Source organism: Sus scrofa, chromosome 10 (genome assembly GCF_000003025.6).
Source record: "Sus scrofa isolate TJ Tabasco breed Duroc chromosome 10, Sscrofa11.1, whole genome shotgun sequence".
In the NCBI taxonomy this organism is placed as follows: Eukaryota; Metazoa; Chordata; class Mammalia; order Artiodactyla; family Suidae; genus Sus; species Sus scrofa.
In genome coordinates, this window is record NC_010452.4 from 65,476,093 (window position 1) to 65,489,949 (window position 13,857).

The window sequence follows — 13,857 nt, forward strand, 5'->3', positions numbered from 1 at the left end:
GCACAGCTCCTTCGACACCAGAGAACTGAAAAGCTGAAAAGAGGTTGTGCTGCTTTAAGTGGAGCTGGCCTCTCAGGCCTCAGGTGGAGTCGTTTCCTGCCCTGTTATAAAGCTCACCTGGGCGGGCTCCTGTCATTACCGCGGGGCGGCAGGGCACCTTCAGATCAGCATGGTGAGTGGCTTTGGCACTTGTATGTTATTGACGATATTGCCATCAGCAGTGGGAGCAAATCTGATTCCTCAGATTTGAGCAAGGCCAGGGATTGTTTTCCCCACCAAACAATTCTTTATAGATTCTTAATATGAGAAGACAATTTTTAAAGAGATGTTAGTTTCTTCCGATAGACCCGTCTTGGGATCAGATTTGAATCTTTGTTTTTTTGTTTGTTTGTTTTTTTGCCTTTTTGCCTTTTCTAGGGCTGCTCCCACCATGTATGGAGGTTCCCAGGCTAGGGGACTAATCGAAGATGTAGCCACCAACCTACGCCAGAGCCACAGCAACGCCGGATCCTTAACTCATTGAGTGAGGCCAGGGATTGAACCTGCAACCTCATGGTTCCCAGTGGGATTCATTAACCACTGCGCCATGACGGGAACTCCAGATTTGAATCTTTGAATCTCATCTGTTCATCTACAATTCTACTGCTTTTAGGAAAAGCTTCATCGATATGTAATTGTCCCCTGCCTCTAATGGAAGCCCTGAGGCAAAATCCTCTCCTTCCTTAAGTTTTTACATTCGCTTTAGACCGAGTGCCAATTCTTCTGTAGAAATCAATTGCTTCGCTTTTAGTTATGCTTTCAGAGTTTCTGGGGACTTCAGACCCATGTCGGCCTTGCTAAGCTCATAAAGGTGTGGCAGGGGGAAGAGAGGGCACCTCTATCTCGTCCTCTCTTGAGTCTAGTTCTTTGGGAACAATAATGAATACAGTAACTGACACTAATTCTATCTGGGGACCACTTTTTAAGAGTCGCTTTCCTTTTACTCTCTTGTTAATTGGCAGGGAGTTGTTGTACAGTATGTAGGTACAGGCGTACAGTGCAGTGATGGGCGATTTTCAAAGGTCATACTCCACTTAGAGTTACTACGAAATGTTGGCTCTGTGCCCGGTGTTGTACCGTATATCCTTGCAGCTTATTTTATAGCTAATCGTTTGTGCCTTTTTATCCCTCTCTCCCCTTCCCCCTCCTCGTTGGTCACCACTGGTTTCTTCTCTATATCTGTGAGTTGGCTTGTTTTTTTTTTTATAGTCACTAGTTTCTTGTACTTTTTAAAAAAATTCCACGTGAATGCCATCATATAGCATTTGACTTTCTCTGTCTGACTTATTTCACTGAGCATCATGCCTTCCAAGTCCACTTATATTGCTGCATATGGCACAATTTCATTTTTGATGGCTGAGTAGTATTCCATTGTGTGTGTGGTATCTCTCTCTCTCTCTCTCTCTCTATCTATCTATCTCACATCTTCTTTATCATCTGCTGATGGACACTTAGGTTGCTTCCACATCTTGGCGATTGTAAATAAGGCTGCTATGAACACCGAGGTACATGTATCTTTTGGATTAGTATTTTTGCTTTTTTTGAACATATACCCAGGAGTGGAATTGCTGGATCATATGGCGGTTATATTTTTAGTTTTGTGAGAAACCTCCATATTGTTTTTCACAGTGGCTGCACCAATTTATACTCCTGCCAACAGTGTAACCTCCTATGTTCCAGTTATAGCAATTTTTAGTTATCTTAGAATTTTTAATTCTTAAATGGAAGCAAGCAAACTGTTTTTTCATCTTTGCTCTTCTCACCCCACTAGACTCTCTTTCCAACATTTTAAGGAAGTTTTATATTGTTTGGTTCTTAAAAATTATGCCTTCCTACATGAAGGATCCTTGCAGGAATGGAAGTGGCCTGTCCTGACTTGCCAATTTTGCTGTTCTGGGTGTGATCTGGGTGTGATTTCCACTGGGGGAAAATGGGCAAGGGGGCCACAAGCTGTTTCTGTATTATTTCTTACAACTGCACATGAATCTACAATTCAGATTTATCCCCCAATAAAAAGGTAATTAGAAAGCTGCGCTGTCCTTGGAGTTCCCTGGTAGCCTAGAGTTTAAGGACTTGGTGTTGTCACTTCTGTGCTCTGGTCACTGTTGTGGTTAGGGTTCGATCCCAGGCCTGGGAATTTCTGCATGCAGTGGGCACAGCCAAAAAAAAAAAAAATTTTGGCTGTCCTAGCAATTCCCATATGCTTTAAAGCAGCATCTATTAATTGATATTTAGGGCTATTTTACAGTCTTATTTAATAGTATGACTAATATCTTAACGGGCAGTTTGGGAAGGATGAAAGGCCAAGAGAAGAATAAGATGGAGAATAAGGGGGACACAGCTATGAGATAAATTCGTCTACTTCTCGAGCCAGAGGGTCAAGATCGATCCTTCTTTGGGTCAAGCATTCCTGCCAAGTTCAGAAAGCTCAGTTTTACTCCTGTGTCCGAACCACTTGGGGAACAGTCCCCACGAAGAGCAGTGGTTGTTTTCATGTCGGTAACTGTTTATACTGCGAATATTTTAAGTGCCCCGTGGCCACAGTGTATATGCCCCGTGGCCTGGGTGGTAAACAGCCAGGGAGGGAGGTGAAAGAAATCTACATGTAAGAGGCTTTAATGATGTAGAAACAAGGGAGCCCCCCTTTTAAGTTTTTAAAACTGACCACGCTTTAGGTAAGTTTTGATCTGATTACAGCAGGCAATGTACTGGGGTCATTTGAAGTCCATCAGGAGGGGTGAGGAATGGACTCTGCTTTGGAGATGGGGGCTGGGGGTGCTGGAAGGCTGCTGAGGGGGGGTGCCCTTTGGATGTTTCTGTTCCAGGTAGAGGTTGGAAAAGTGCTTGGTTCTATCTAAGTGAAGTGCTTCTTGAATTGAGTTTACTGCCTTTGTCATGCGAGTCATAGTTGCATAGAAAAGCAACAAGAGGGAAGTTCTATGCAAGTCATGAACCTGAATTCCTTGTAAAGCAGAGACCCGGCTGTGCTGTGCCCTGTGAATCCAGGAGACAAAGTACAGGGTTTGTGTGGCTGCGGCTGAGGCCGATCAGGGTCCGGGTCAGATTGCAGGGGTGTGACCGGCCACGCTCCCTATTCCCCGCCTTGGTCTTTTGGTTGCTCAGTCTCAGATCTTGAGAAAGGGCAGCTGTGCACAGACAAGGGGGCTCCCTATCAGCATATCAGGCACACAGCTTGAAGGGGCCTGATGATGCAAAGAACAGGTTTCTCACCCTGTAAGACTCTCTGCCTAGATTTGTTCCGTGGCCATTGGCTCTCAAACCACAATATTTAAGTCGGCAATTGCTGTCCCTTTAGATTTTTAGTTTTAACTTTTCTGCTCTTAGATGCGTAGATATTTAAATTACAGGAAATTACAGGGAAAAAATGTGTTTGCCTTAAAAAAAAAAAAGGGAATAGTGATTTAAAAGTGGGAGAGGAGAGTGGAGGCTGATGACGGTGAAGGGAAGTAGGAAGGTTTAAATAGGAAAAAAGAAATCACTACCCAGATATAACTAGAGTTAATATTTTGGTGCATTTAAGGAGTTCCCGTCCTGACGCAGTGGTTAACGATTCTGACTAGGAACCATGAGGTTGCGGGTTCGATCCCTGCCCTTGCTCAGTGGGTTAAGGATCCGGTGTTGCCGTGAGCTGTGGTGTAGGTGGCAGACGCAGCTCGGATCCGTGTTGCTGTGGCTCTGGCGTAGGCCGGTGGGCTACAGCTCCGATTCGACCCCTAGCCTGGGAACCTCCATATGCCGGGGGAGCAGCCCAAAGAAATGGCAAAAAGACCAAAAAAAAAAAAAAATTTGGTGCATTTAAAGGCTTTGTTCTAGGCTTATTTTTATTTTACTTATTGAAGTCTAATTGATTTACAAAGTTGTGTAAGTTTCTGGTGTAAAGTGATTCAGTTATGCACATACACGTTCTCCTCCACCCTGGTTTATTACCAGACACTGAATGTAGCTTCCTGTACTATGAGTAGGACCTTGTTGTTTATTTATTTTGTATGGAGTAGTTTAATGTCTACTAACCCCTAAATCTTAATTATCTCTTCCCCCTTCTCCTTTGGCCACGATAGGTTTATTTTCTACGTCCGTGAGAGGGATTCTGTTTTCTAAATAAGTTCATAGTGTCATGTTTCCATGTATAAAGGATATCATATGATATTTGTCTTTTTCTGATTTACTTCACTTAGTATGATAATTTCTAAGTCCATCCATGTGGCTGCAAAGGGTGTTATGTAATTCTTTTTCATGGTTGAGTATGCTTATTTTTAAATGTACCTGACAGCATATTTTGGTACAATTATATAACATATGCTTTTCCCTTAATATTTTAACACAAGCATTTCCCATGTCATATGCTTTTTTGGGGGTAAATATTGAAAGGTCGCATAACATGCCACTGTATTGATGTATTTAAGTGACTGACGACAGGTGAATGGTTAAGTAGATGGGTTCTTGGTTTTTACGCTTATAAATAGTGATCCTGTGAAGCCATTGTGCCTAAATCTGGGCGCTTTAGACTCTTTCTTTTGTAATTCATTTGTTAATGTCATTTGCCTATGTACCTAGTAGAGGTCTCAAGTGTTTTTTATTTTTTTGGGTCTTTTTTTGTCTTTTCCAGGCCGCACCCATGGCATATGGAGGTTCCCAGGCTAGGGGGCTAATTGGAGCTGTAGCTGCTGGCCTACACCACAGCCACGGCAACGAAGGGTCGGAGCCGTGTCTGCCACCTACACCACAGCTCGTGGCAATGCTGGATCCTTAATCCATTGAGTGAGGCCAGATATTAAACCCGCAACCTCATGGTTCCTAGTTGGATTCATTAACCATTGAGCCACGATGGGAACTCCTCAAGTCTTTTTTAACTGATGTATATAAAATTGCCTATATATATATAGCCCTTATGTATGAAGAACTGTACACAAGTCCTTTGTTTTTTTTTGGTCTTTTTAGGGCCACACCCACAGCATATGGAAGTTCCCAGGCTAGGGCCTGAATCAGAGCTGCAGCTGCCAGCCTGCGCCACAGCCAGAGCCACGTGCAGGATCCAAGCCGTGCCTGTGATCTACACCACAGCTCATGGCAACACCGGATCCTTAACCCACTAAGCGAGGCCAGGGATTGAACCCTTGTTCCAGCACTCCCAAGATGCCACCAATCCCATTGCACCACAGTGGGAGCTCCCATAAAGCCTTTTTAATATAATCAATATTTTTGTTTATTATGGTATAGAATTTTTACATTTTGGGGTTGTTAAATCTCTAGCATGTTCCCTGGGTAAATTTTGTACTACTTTGAGGCTTGTAACATCTTTCCTTATTTAGAACACATATGAATAGTAAATGTAAAATCTCAAGACATGAAAAGGTAACATCTTTAATTTACTTCAGTGGGTTTTATTATGTATCAGCCTGTATATCCATTTTGGTTTTATTCCTTTCCAATAAGTAGCTAATTTTTGTCTGGGTGAGAAAATATGTGATATGTTTCAACTCATTCTTAACCATCACATAATAGGTGCTTAATTTAAGTTGTTCGAACAGCGGTCTCTGGCTCAGATGTTCTTGAAGCTTGCCTGTACCCTGGTTTTTGGTCTCCCTGAGACAGTTTTCCTTAGCCATGTAGCTCATGCCAGCCTGGTTCGCATTAGTTATGAGCAGACGTGCTGAGCGATTAGCTCATGTTAGCAGGTTAAAGAAGCAGGGGCAGCTGTAACTTCGTACGTCTCATTTCAGAGGGAGTGCCTTTCTGTCCACATTGGCCAAGCTGGCGTCCAGATTGGGGATGCTTGTTGGGAACTCTATTGCCTGGAACATGGGATCCAGCCTGACGGCGTTGTTCTCGACGGTGGGAAGGATCGGGTGGCACATAAAATGGAGCTTGCGGGCGCATCTTTCGATTCCTTCTTTTGCGAGACAAGAGCTGGGAAGCACGTGCCCAGAGCCCTCTTCATGGACCTGGAGCCGACGGTTGTAGGTAACGTAAGCTTTCTGCTCTGGTGTACTCATAGGTCCACAACCCACATAAACCCGTCAGGTTTCGGCGGGTGGCCTCTTGAGACGACATGGCTGTATCTGAAGGGGGTCATGTGGCCCTTTTCCAAATCCAGAGGCTCTCTCAGTGGCCACTCGGGTGATTAGCATGACAAACATACCCACAGGGAAGCCCAGCTTAGCCTTCTTTTTCTGTGTGATGAAAAGAATGAAAACCTTGTTAATTTCCCCACACAAATCTATTGTAACAGAACAGTAAATCTTTTCCTGGATTTGAAAGCCAGTTGCTAGAACCTTCTGACAAAGCACCTGAAATTTGGCATTACCTGCTTATAAAGAGGAGAAGTTCCCACTGTGGCAAAGTGGGTTAATGATCCGCTTGACTCTGTGAAGGCGCTGGTTCGATCCCGAGAGCAGCGCAGTGGGTTAAGGATCCGGCATTGCTGAAGCCATGGCATAGGTCGCAATGCCTGCTCAGATTTGATGGGGGTCCCGGGAACTTTCATATGCCACGGGTGCAGCGGGAAAAGGGGGGGGGAGGGAAGATTTGAAAATGATTCCAAAAAAGCAAGGAGCCAAATGAATCTTCTAATTGTGGGGGAAATGATTACTAATGATTATAAAATAAGTATTTATGATTATTAATGACAGATGTTGTTGCTTTCAGTTTTATAGGAATAATACTAGACCAAGGAAGGCCAATTCAGCACTTTAAATCCACTTCTTTAAAAAAAATAAAATAAATCCATTTCTTTTCCACGACAGTGGGAGAGAGACGGGGGGGCGGGGGTGGGGGTAGGGAGAGGGCTGCGTAAATTAGCAGATTAGCGGCGGGATGGGGTGGAGGCACTGACCCTCCTTTCCCCTTGCAGACGGAATCCGCGCAGGCAGGTACCGCTCACTCTTCCACCCTGAGCAGCTGGTGAGCGGAAAGGAGGACGCTTCAAACAACTACGCCCGAGGTCGCTACACTGTGGGGCCTGAAATTGTCGAAATTGTGCTAGAGAGGCTCCGAAAGCTGGCAAGTAGCTCCGCTCTCTTTCCGGGGGCCGTGCCTGAGCGGCTGGGATCCCCCGGGACCCGCGCAGGCGGCCCCAGCCCTTTGCACCTGCGTCTCCATCCCTGCCCCACCGCTCACCTGGGAGCCTCCTGCGCATGCTCAGAGCTGGGCGGGGCCCGATGCGGGAGCTGATCAGGGTTCTTTACTAGGGAGCGGGAAGGAAGCCTCGGCGCTTGCAGCAGAAGCCCCGTCGACCCTTTGGTTTTTTTCTCCACCTTTGGGAGGAAATGTTTCATTTTACTCTGTCCCTGCTCTCCTGAGGTATACATGACCCTGTGTAAATATGCGGTGCTTCGATGTACGTGTATTTGCCGAACGATCTATCCCTCGAATAATCCCGGCCCCTCCTTTTTTGGTGGTGACAACCTTTAAGATCTATGCCCTCGGCAACTTTCGAGTGTACAAGACAGTGTTAATAGCTACATTCCGTGCTGTACACTAGATGCTCAGAACTGATGCATCTTCTGGCTGAAAGTTTCTCCCCTTCGACCACCAGCTCACTTCCCCCCAGACTCTGTTGCTGTGAGTTTGGCTCTTTTCGATGCCATTTCCAAGTGAACTGATACAGCATTTGTCTTTCTCTGGCTTATTTCCCTTAATTACCCACAAGGCCCATCCGTGTTGCTACAGATGGCAGGACTTCCTTCTTGTTCCTGACCCTACCTACTCTTGCTTCTGCTGGCTCATGGCTCATCTTATCAGAGACTTCCAAAGCACTCTCAAACCAGTCATTTTCCAGTGGTCACAATTAACAGGAAGTACATCCTACCTGACTAGTTACTCTGTTTATTGACAGCTAATTCTTCTTTAAGGACCTGTGTCTGGAGAATCTTTTTCTAGTAATTATTTTGGTGTTTGGCATAATCATTAGGGAATACAGTGCCTTTGACACTAGCACAGTAGATCCGGTGTGGAAGTGAAATTTACCACATCTTCCGAGGGGTCAGAAAATGACCTTGCTTCAACATTTTGCTTGTCATTTTCTTTGTTATCAATAGAGAACTCATTTTAGGGCCCATACAGGTACACGCATGAAGGGTAGCAAAAGACAGTTGAATATTTGTGCTTTTGCTTATGGTAAAACTCTAAAGCACTTCCCCCACTCCAGAATTCACCGCTCAGGTATGTGTCAAAGTAATATGTGGGTTTTGGGGTTAATAGTGGAAAACCAGTCCTTTCTGAAAGTTGGTTTGTTTGGGGGGACTGGTTGTGTCTGACCACGACCGCGGCTTCCGGGTTTATCTGGCCACACTCTCACATCCCACTTATTCTCCGCAGGCAGAACAGTGCAGTGGGCTTCAGGGATTTTTGATTTTCCGGAGCTTTGGAGGAGGCACTGGTTCGGGATTTACATCTCTTTTGATGGAGCAGCTCTTGCTGGAATACAGCGGGAAGACTAAACTGGAGTTCTCCGTCTACCCAGCCCCCAGGATCTCCACTGCCGTGGTGGAGCCTTATAACTCCGTCCTTACCACACACCCCACCATAGAGCACTCAGACTGCACCTTCCTGCTGGACAATGAGGCCGTCTATGACATATGCCACCACAAACTTGACATTGAACGCCCCTCTTACGCCAGCATTAACAGGCTGGTGAGCCAGGCGGTCTCCTCCATCACGGCTTCCCTCCGGTTTGAGGGGGCCCTCAACGTGGACCTAGTGGAATTCCAGACCAACCTGGTCCCTTACCCGAGAATACACTTCCCCATGACAAGCTTTGCCCCCATCCTCTCCCCCGACAACGCCCACCACGAGGAGCCCTCTGTGTTAGACATCACTGCTGCTTGCTTCCAGCGCTCCAACCAGCTGGTCAAGTGCGACCCTGGCCTGGGGAAGTACGTGGCCTGTTGCCTGCTCTACAGAGGGGACGTGGTCCCCAGAGAGGTCAACGCGGCGATCGCGGCCGTCAAGTCCAGGGACTCCGTTCAGTTTGTAGATTGGTGTCCCACTGGCTTCAAGGTGGGCATCAATGGTCATCCCCCCAGGGCGGTGCCAGGAGGGGACCTGGCCGAGGCCCAGCGGGCTGTCTGCATGCTGAGCAACACCACGGCGGTCGCGGAGGCCTGGGCCCGCCTGGGCCACAAGTTCGACCTCATGTTCGCGAAGAGAGCGTTTCTGCATTGGTACATCCGGGAGGGCATGGAGGAGGGCGAGTTTGAAGAGGCCAGGGAAGACTTGGCCGTGCTGGAGAAGGACTATGAGGAAGTGGGGCGGAGTTTCTGATGCACAGCCGACAGGTGCGCCTGAGCGCTCCGGTCAACGCGCATGCTCTACTCTCGATGGGTAGAGTTCCCCGGATTAGAAGAAAAAGGAACTGAAGCAAGACCCTGAGATCCACCCCCATCAGATGGGTCCGTGTGGACAGCGAGCGGACACGCCTGCCTCCGCAGGTGCCGCGCAGCCCCGCTCCCTGTGCGCCTCCAAGGTTTGGAGTCCTTTCAACTTCTGGGTCTCTTCTTTTCTTTTTCCTCCTTTTTGGTTGGAATGGAAACCTGGCTTTATTCTCCGCTTTTTCAGCCAAGTGTCTGTGGAACCGCAGAGTGAATGGTTCCCCTTCCCCGGAGCTGAGGCGGAAACCAGTGCAGCAGGATAATGGGTGTCATTCCCCCCGCGTCGCTGTCCTGTGCGTTGATGAAGCAGTGACTCTTTTCAGTCCTTTGCTTCCTCCAGATGTGGGCCTTCCCGTCTCAGTCTGCTCTCTATACAAACAAAGGAGCAGCATGTTCTCGGACATTTCAAACGTGAGAATCTGTGTGTCCTGCAGCTGGGACGGGCAAAGTCAGTTCTTTCAGCCCCTCTGTCCTTGAGGACATGTTCTTGACGCACAGCCAGCAGAGCCCTGCATCCGAACCATTTAAGAGGTTTAGGAAAAAAATGCAGATGCTCGAGCTTCACTGCGGACTTGCTGAGTGAGAAGCCCTGGTGTTTGGATGGAGGGGCACCTGAGGATTTAAGTTCAAAAACCACCTAATGGGATTAACTTTTTTGTATTAAACTGCCCCGTGTTTAAACAAGTGATAATTTAAAATGGACTCGGGAGTTCCCGTCATGGCTCAGTGGGTTATGAACCTGACTAATACCCATGAGGACTCAGATTTGATCCCTGGTCTTGCTCCGTGGTTAAGTGTTGCCATGAACTGCGGTGTAGGTTGCAGAGGAGGCTCGGATCCTGCGTTGCTGTGGCTGTGGTGCAGGCCGGCAGCTGTAGCTCTGATTCGACCTCTAGCATGGGAACTTCTGTATGCCACACAGGCGCCCCCCCTCCAAAAAAAGAAAAGGGACAGAACAGCTATAAATGCATTAAAACCAATAGCAAGATTTTAAAAAATCTGGGACATTTAGCCTACTGGTTGACAGGAAGGTGACCAGGTGAAGGAGATTCAGCAGGTGTGGCACTTGAGTGGCCTGTAGGTGGGTTTCAGGTGCCTCCTGCATTACAGGGCTTACCCGTCCGCTGGGGGCTTCCACGTGGTCAGTGCTTTGGGTCCGGGCAGGCAGCTGAAGTAACAGTCTCCAAAGCCTTGGCTGGAGGCCTAACGCTGAGGGTCTTGGTGTGAGATTTACTCAAGTGAAACGCTAGCACCTTCTTCCTCGAGCCACCTGGAGCCTGGAACTGCCCCTACATTTCGGACACTTTGCTGGGAGCTGCCCTTGCAAACCAGAATCACTGTGATGAGATTTGGCTTTCGAGAGCTCCATTCCAACAACCTACCACTTTCAACAGCTTTTCAACTCAAGCTGTTGTCTCCATGACTGCAGTTTGGTGGAAGTGACATTTCATTACTTTTCACCATGTTCTTCTGCATTCCCTTCAAACCAGGAGTCTCCCCTCTTCCCAGCACGTGCTTTCTCGCCTCTGCCGCTTCTCCTGGCGTTCTCTCTTCTTCCCACCTCTTTACACCGTGTGATGTAATTCCTACTCCAAACCCAGTTCAGGCGTCACCTGTTCCAAGTAGCCTCTTGGGAATCCATTTACTCTGACCCTGGGAGGTAGGCGGAGTGGAGAAACACCATGAAGTTTTTCACTATATTGAAAATACTGCAGTAAATACTCATTGATGGCGTGTCTTTTCCTGTGAATATCCTATATAGTGCTTTGAACTTTTATTAGGCTTTTATACTAAGTAAAATCTTCTTCTATGTGCTTGTGTTGTTTTTCTCTTCAGACACTGGAGGGCGCTAGTGAAATGCTTAAATAATTGCTGTTATTCATAGGATTTTTTGGTGTTCTGGAGGGTATTTGTTTTTGTGTATGTGTGCGTGTGCACACATGTGAAAAGACATTTAGAAAACTGAGAAAAGGCCATTTAGAAATTCGCTTTTGTTTTTTAAAAATAATAAACTACTAAAATTAAGATTAAATTCCTAATAGTTTCTTAAACTTTTAAGCTTGGCTTATAAATCTTTTTATTTCTAAGCTTAGCAAATTTATATAATCACTTTCAAAGGGGATATATATGAATTTTTGGTTTCCTTTGCAATCTTAGATAAATCTCAAATATTTTAGATTGTATTTATAAATTTATTTTATTCTAAGAACTTTGACAACCTTTCTCAAGTACTCTAAGTAATTCTTTTAAAATCTAATACATTAAACTATAAATATGGGGATTAGTATTCTTAAGTGTCCCAAACTGTCTATACACTAGTAAGATTTTTATTTAAGTTCACAGGTATAAAATATTTACTCAATTTGCATATTTAAATATTGGAATTATAAGGCTGAATATGATTCCATTAGGCCAAATACTCTTTTTAAAAAAGTTTTATTATAGTTGATTTGCTATGTTCTGTTAATTTCTGCTGTACAGCAAAGTAACCCAATTATACATATATATACATGGAAAAGAATATTTTTTCATATTTTGTTAACCATTTCTGTTTCCTTTTTTGTGATTTTCATATATATATATAAAGTCACAATTTCTTAAATGTGTCTGTTGTTATCTTCTCATTTTGTTTAAACATACAGAAACTTTTACATTTTATCCGTCAGCCTTTTCCTCTACGATTTCTTTCTTTTTTTATAATGGTTTTTATTTTTTTCTGTTATAGCTGATAGGCCAAATACTCTTAAATGTTATGCATACAGTCCTTTAAATGCTACATATGTACAGATTGCTTGTCACAAGAAATTTACTCATCCTCGTTTAAGTAACTGTATCATGAGCCATCCACTGAGCCCCAGTCATGTGCTCTTCACTATTCTGATCACCGGGAATAAACACTGGATCTAACAAATCAGCCCCTCCCTTTATGGCTTCCATGTCAGCGGAGGTGGGGCTGAAAGACAAGGAAACCATCACGTTAAAGTGACTGGTACCCTGGTGCACTGGTGAAACACTACAACCTGGTCAGAGGCGGGAGTTTGCAGTGTGGGAGGCTGTGGTCACAGAGGCCTCAGTGAGAAAGAGGCATTTCACAAGGACTTGGAGGGAGTGACCCAGAGAGGATGCAGGTATTTGGAGGAAGAACATTCCGGCAAAAGGAACCTGCAAAGGAGGTTCAGAGGGAGGGCTGTCGGGGAAGAAAGGAAACACTATGGTGTCCTGAAAGCCAGGTTGGACAAAGTGTGTGGGGGGCAGGTGCTGGTCCAGCAGGATGCTTTGTCAAGAGATGTGAAGGCTGTGGCCTGAATCCTGAATTCGGCAATATGGGGCTCTTAGCTGAGCTGGAGGAGCAGCGTCAGTGGAATGAGAGGGGGCACACCTGACTCAGGAGATGCTCTGTGATTGGCTGGACAGGGAGATTCAAACCTCTACCTCGGGAAGATGACAAATGATTGCACACTGAGGACTTAAGAAAGTCCCAATCCTGAGGTGAAATCCTTGAGTCCCAAGAGCCTGCTGTGTCACCCAGGGACTCCCACGGGCTTGCCGTAGCCTAGTAAAATACACTTTAACCCTGGCTACCTGCCACTGTGTTGCTATGATGGGTGAGAAATTCTGCATAAGTATTGTTTTATTTTATTTTTAAAAATTTTATTTATTTATTTATTTATTTTTATTTATTTATTTATTTTGTCTTTTTGCTATTTCTTGGGCCGCTCCCGCGGCATATGGAGGTTCCCAGGCTAGGGGTTGAATCGGAGCTGTAGCCACCGGCCTACGCCAGAGCCATAGCAACGCAGGATCTGAGCCGCGTCTGCGACCTACACCACAGCTCACAGCAACGCCGGATCGTTAACCCACTAAGCAAGGGCAGGGACCGAACCCGCAACCTCATGGTTCCTAGTCGGATTCGTTAACCACTGCGCCACGACGGGAACTCCTTATTTATTTATTTTAAGGCCACACCTGTGGCATGTGGAAGTTCCTTGGCTAGGGGTTGAATCAGAGCCACATCTGCAGGCCTACACCACAGCCACAGCAATGGGGGATCCAGCTATATGTCACAGCTTTAGCAAAGCTGGATCCTTAACCCACTGAGTGAGGCCAGGGACAGAACCTGAATCCTCACAGACACTATGTCGGGTTCTTAACCTTCTGAGCCACAATGGGAACTCCTGAGTGCAGTTTTGTTGTTCTTATTGGTTTTTCTTTTTTTTTCTTTTTCTTTTTTGAGGGCCGAACCTGTGGCATATAGAAGTTCCCAGGCTAGGGGTCCAATCAGAACTGTATCTGCTGGCCTACACCACAGCCACAACAATGCCAGATCCAAGCCACATCTGCGAACTACACCACAGCTTGTGGCAAAGCCAGATCATTAACCCACTGAATGAGGCCAGGGATCAAAACTGCATCCTCATGGATACTAGTG

The 13,857-nt window shown here is 45.9% G+C and overlaps 1 protein-coding gene across 1 annotated transcript; it reads left to right on the top strand.

Annotated features, from left to right (window-relative positions):
- TUBAL3 (tubulin alpha like 3) lies at window positions 123-11,242 on the top strand. The gene is made up of 4 exons (XM_021065058.1): window positions 123-172; window positions 5,781-6,021; window positions 6,911-7,059; window positions 8,377-11,242. The coding sequence occupies exons 1-4, from the start codon at window positions 170-172 to the stop codon at window positions 9,319-9,321; spliced, it is 1,338 nt and encodes a 445-aa protein (XP_020920717.1). The 5' UTR covers window positions 123-169; the 3' UTR covers window positions 9,322-11,242.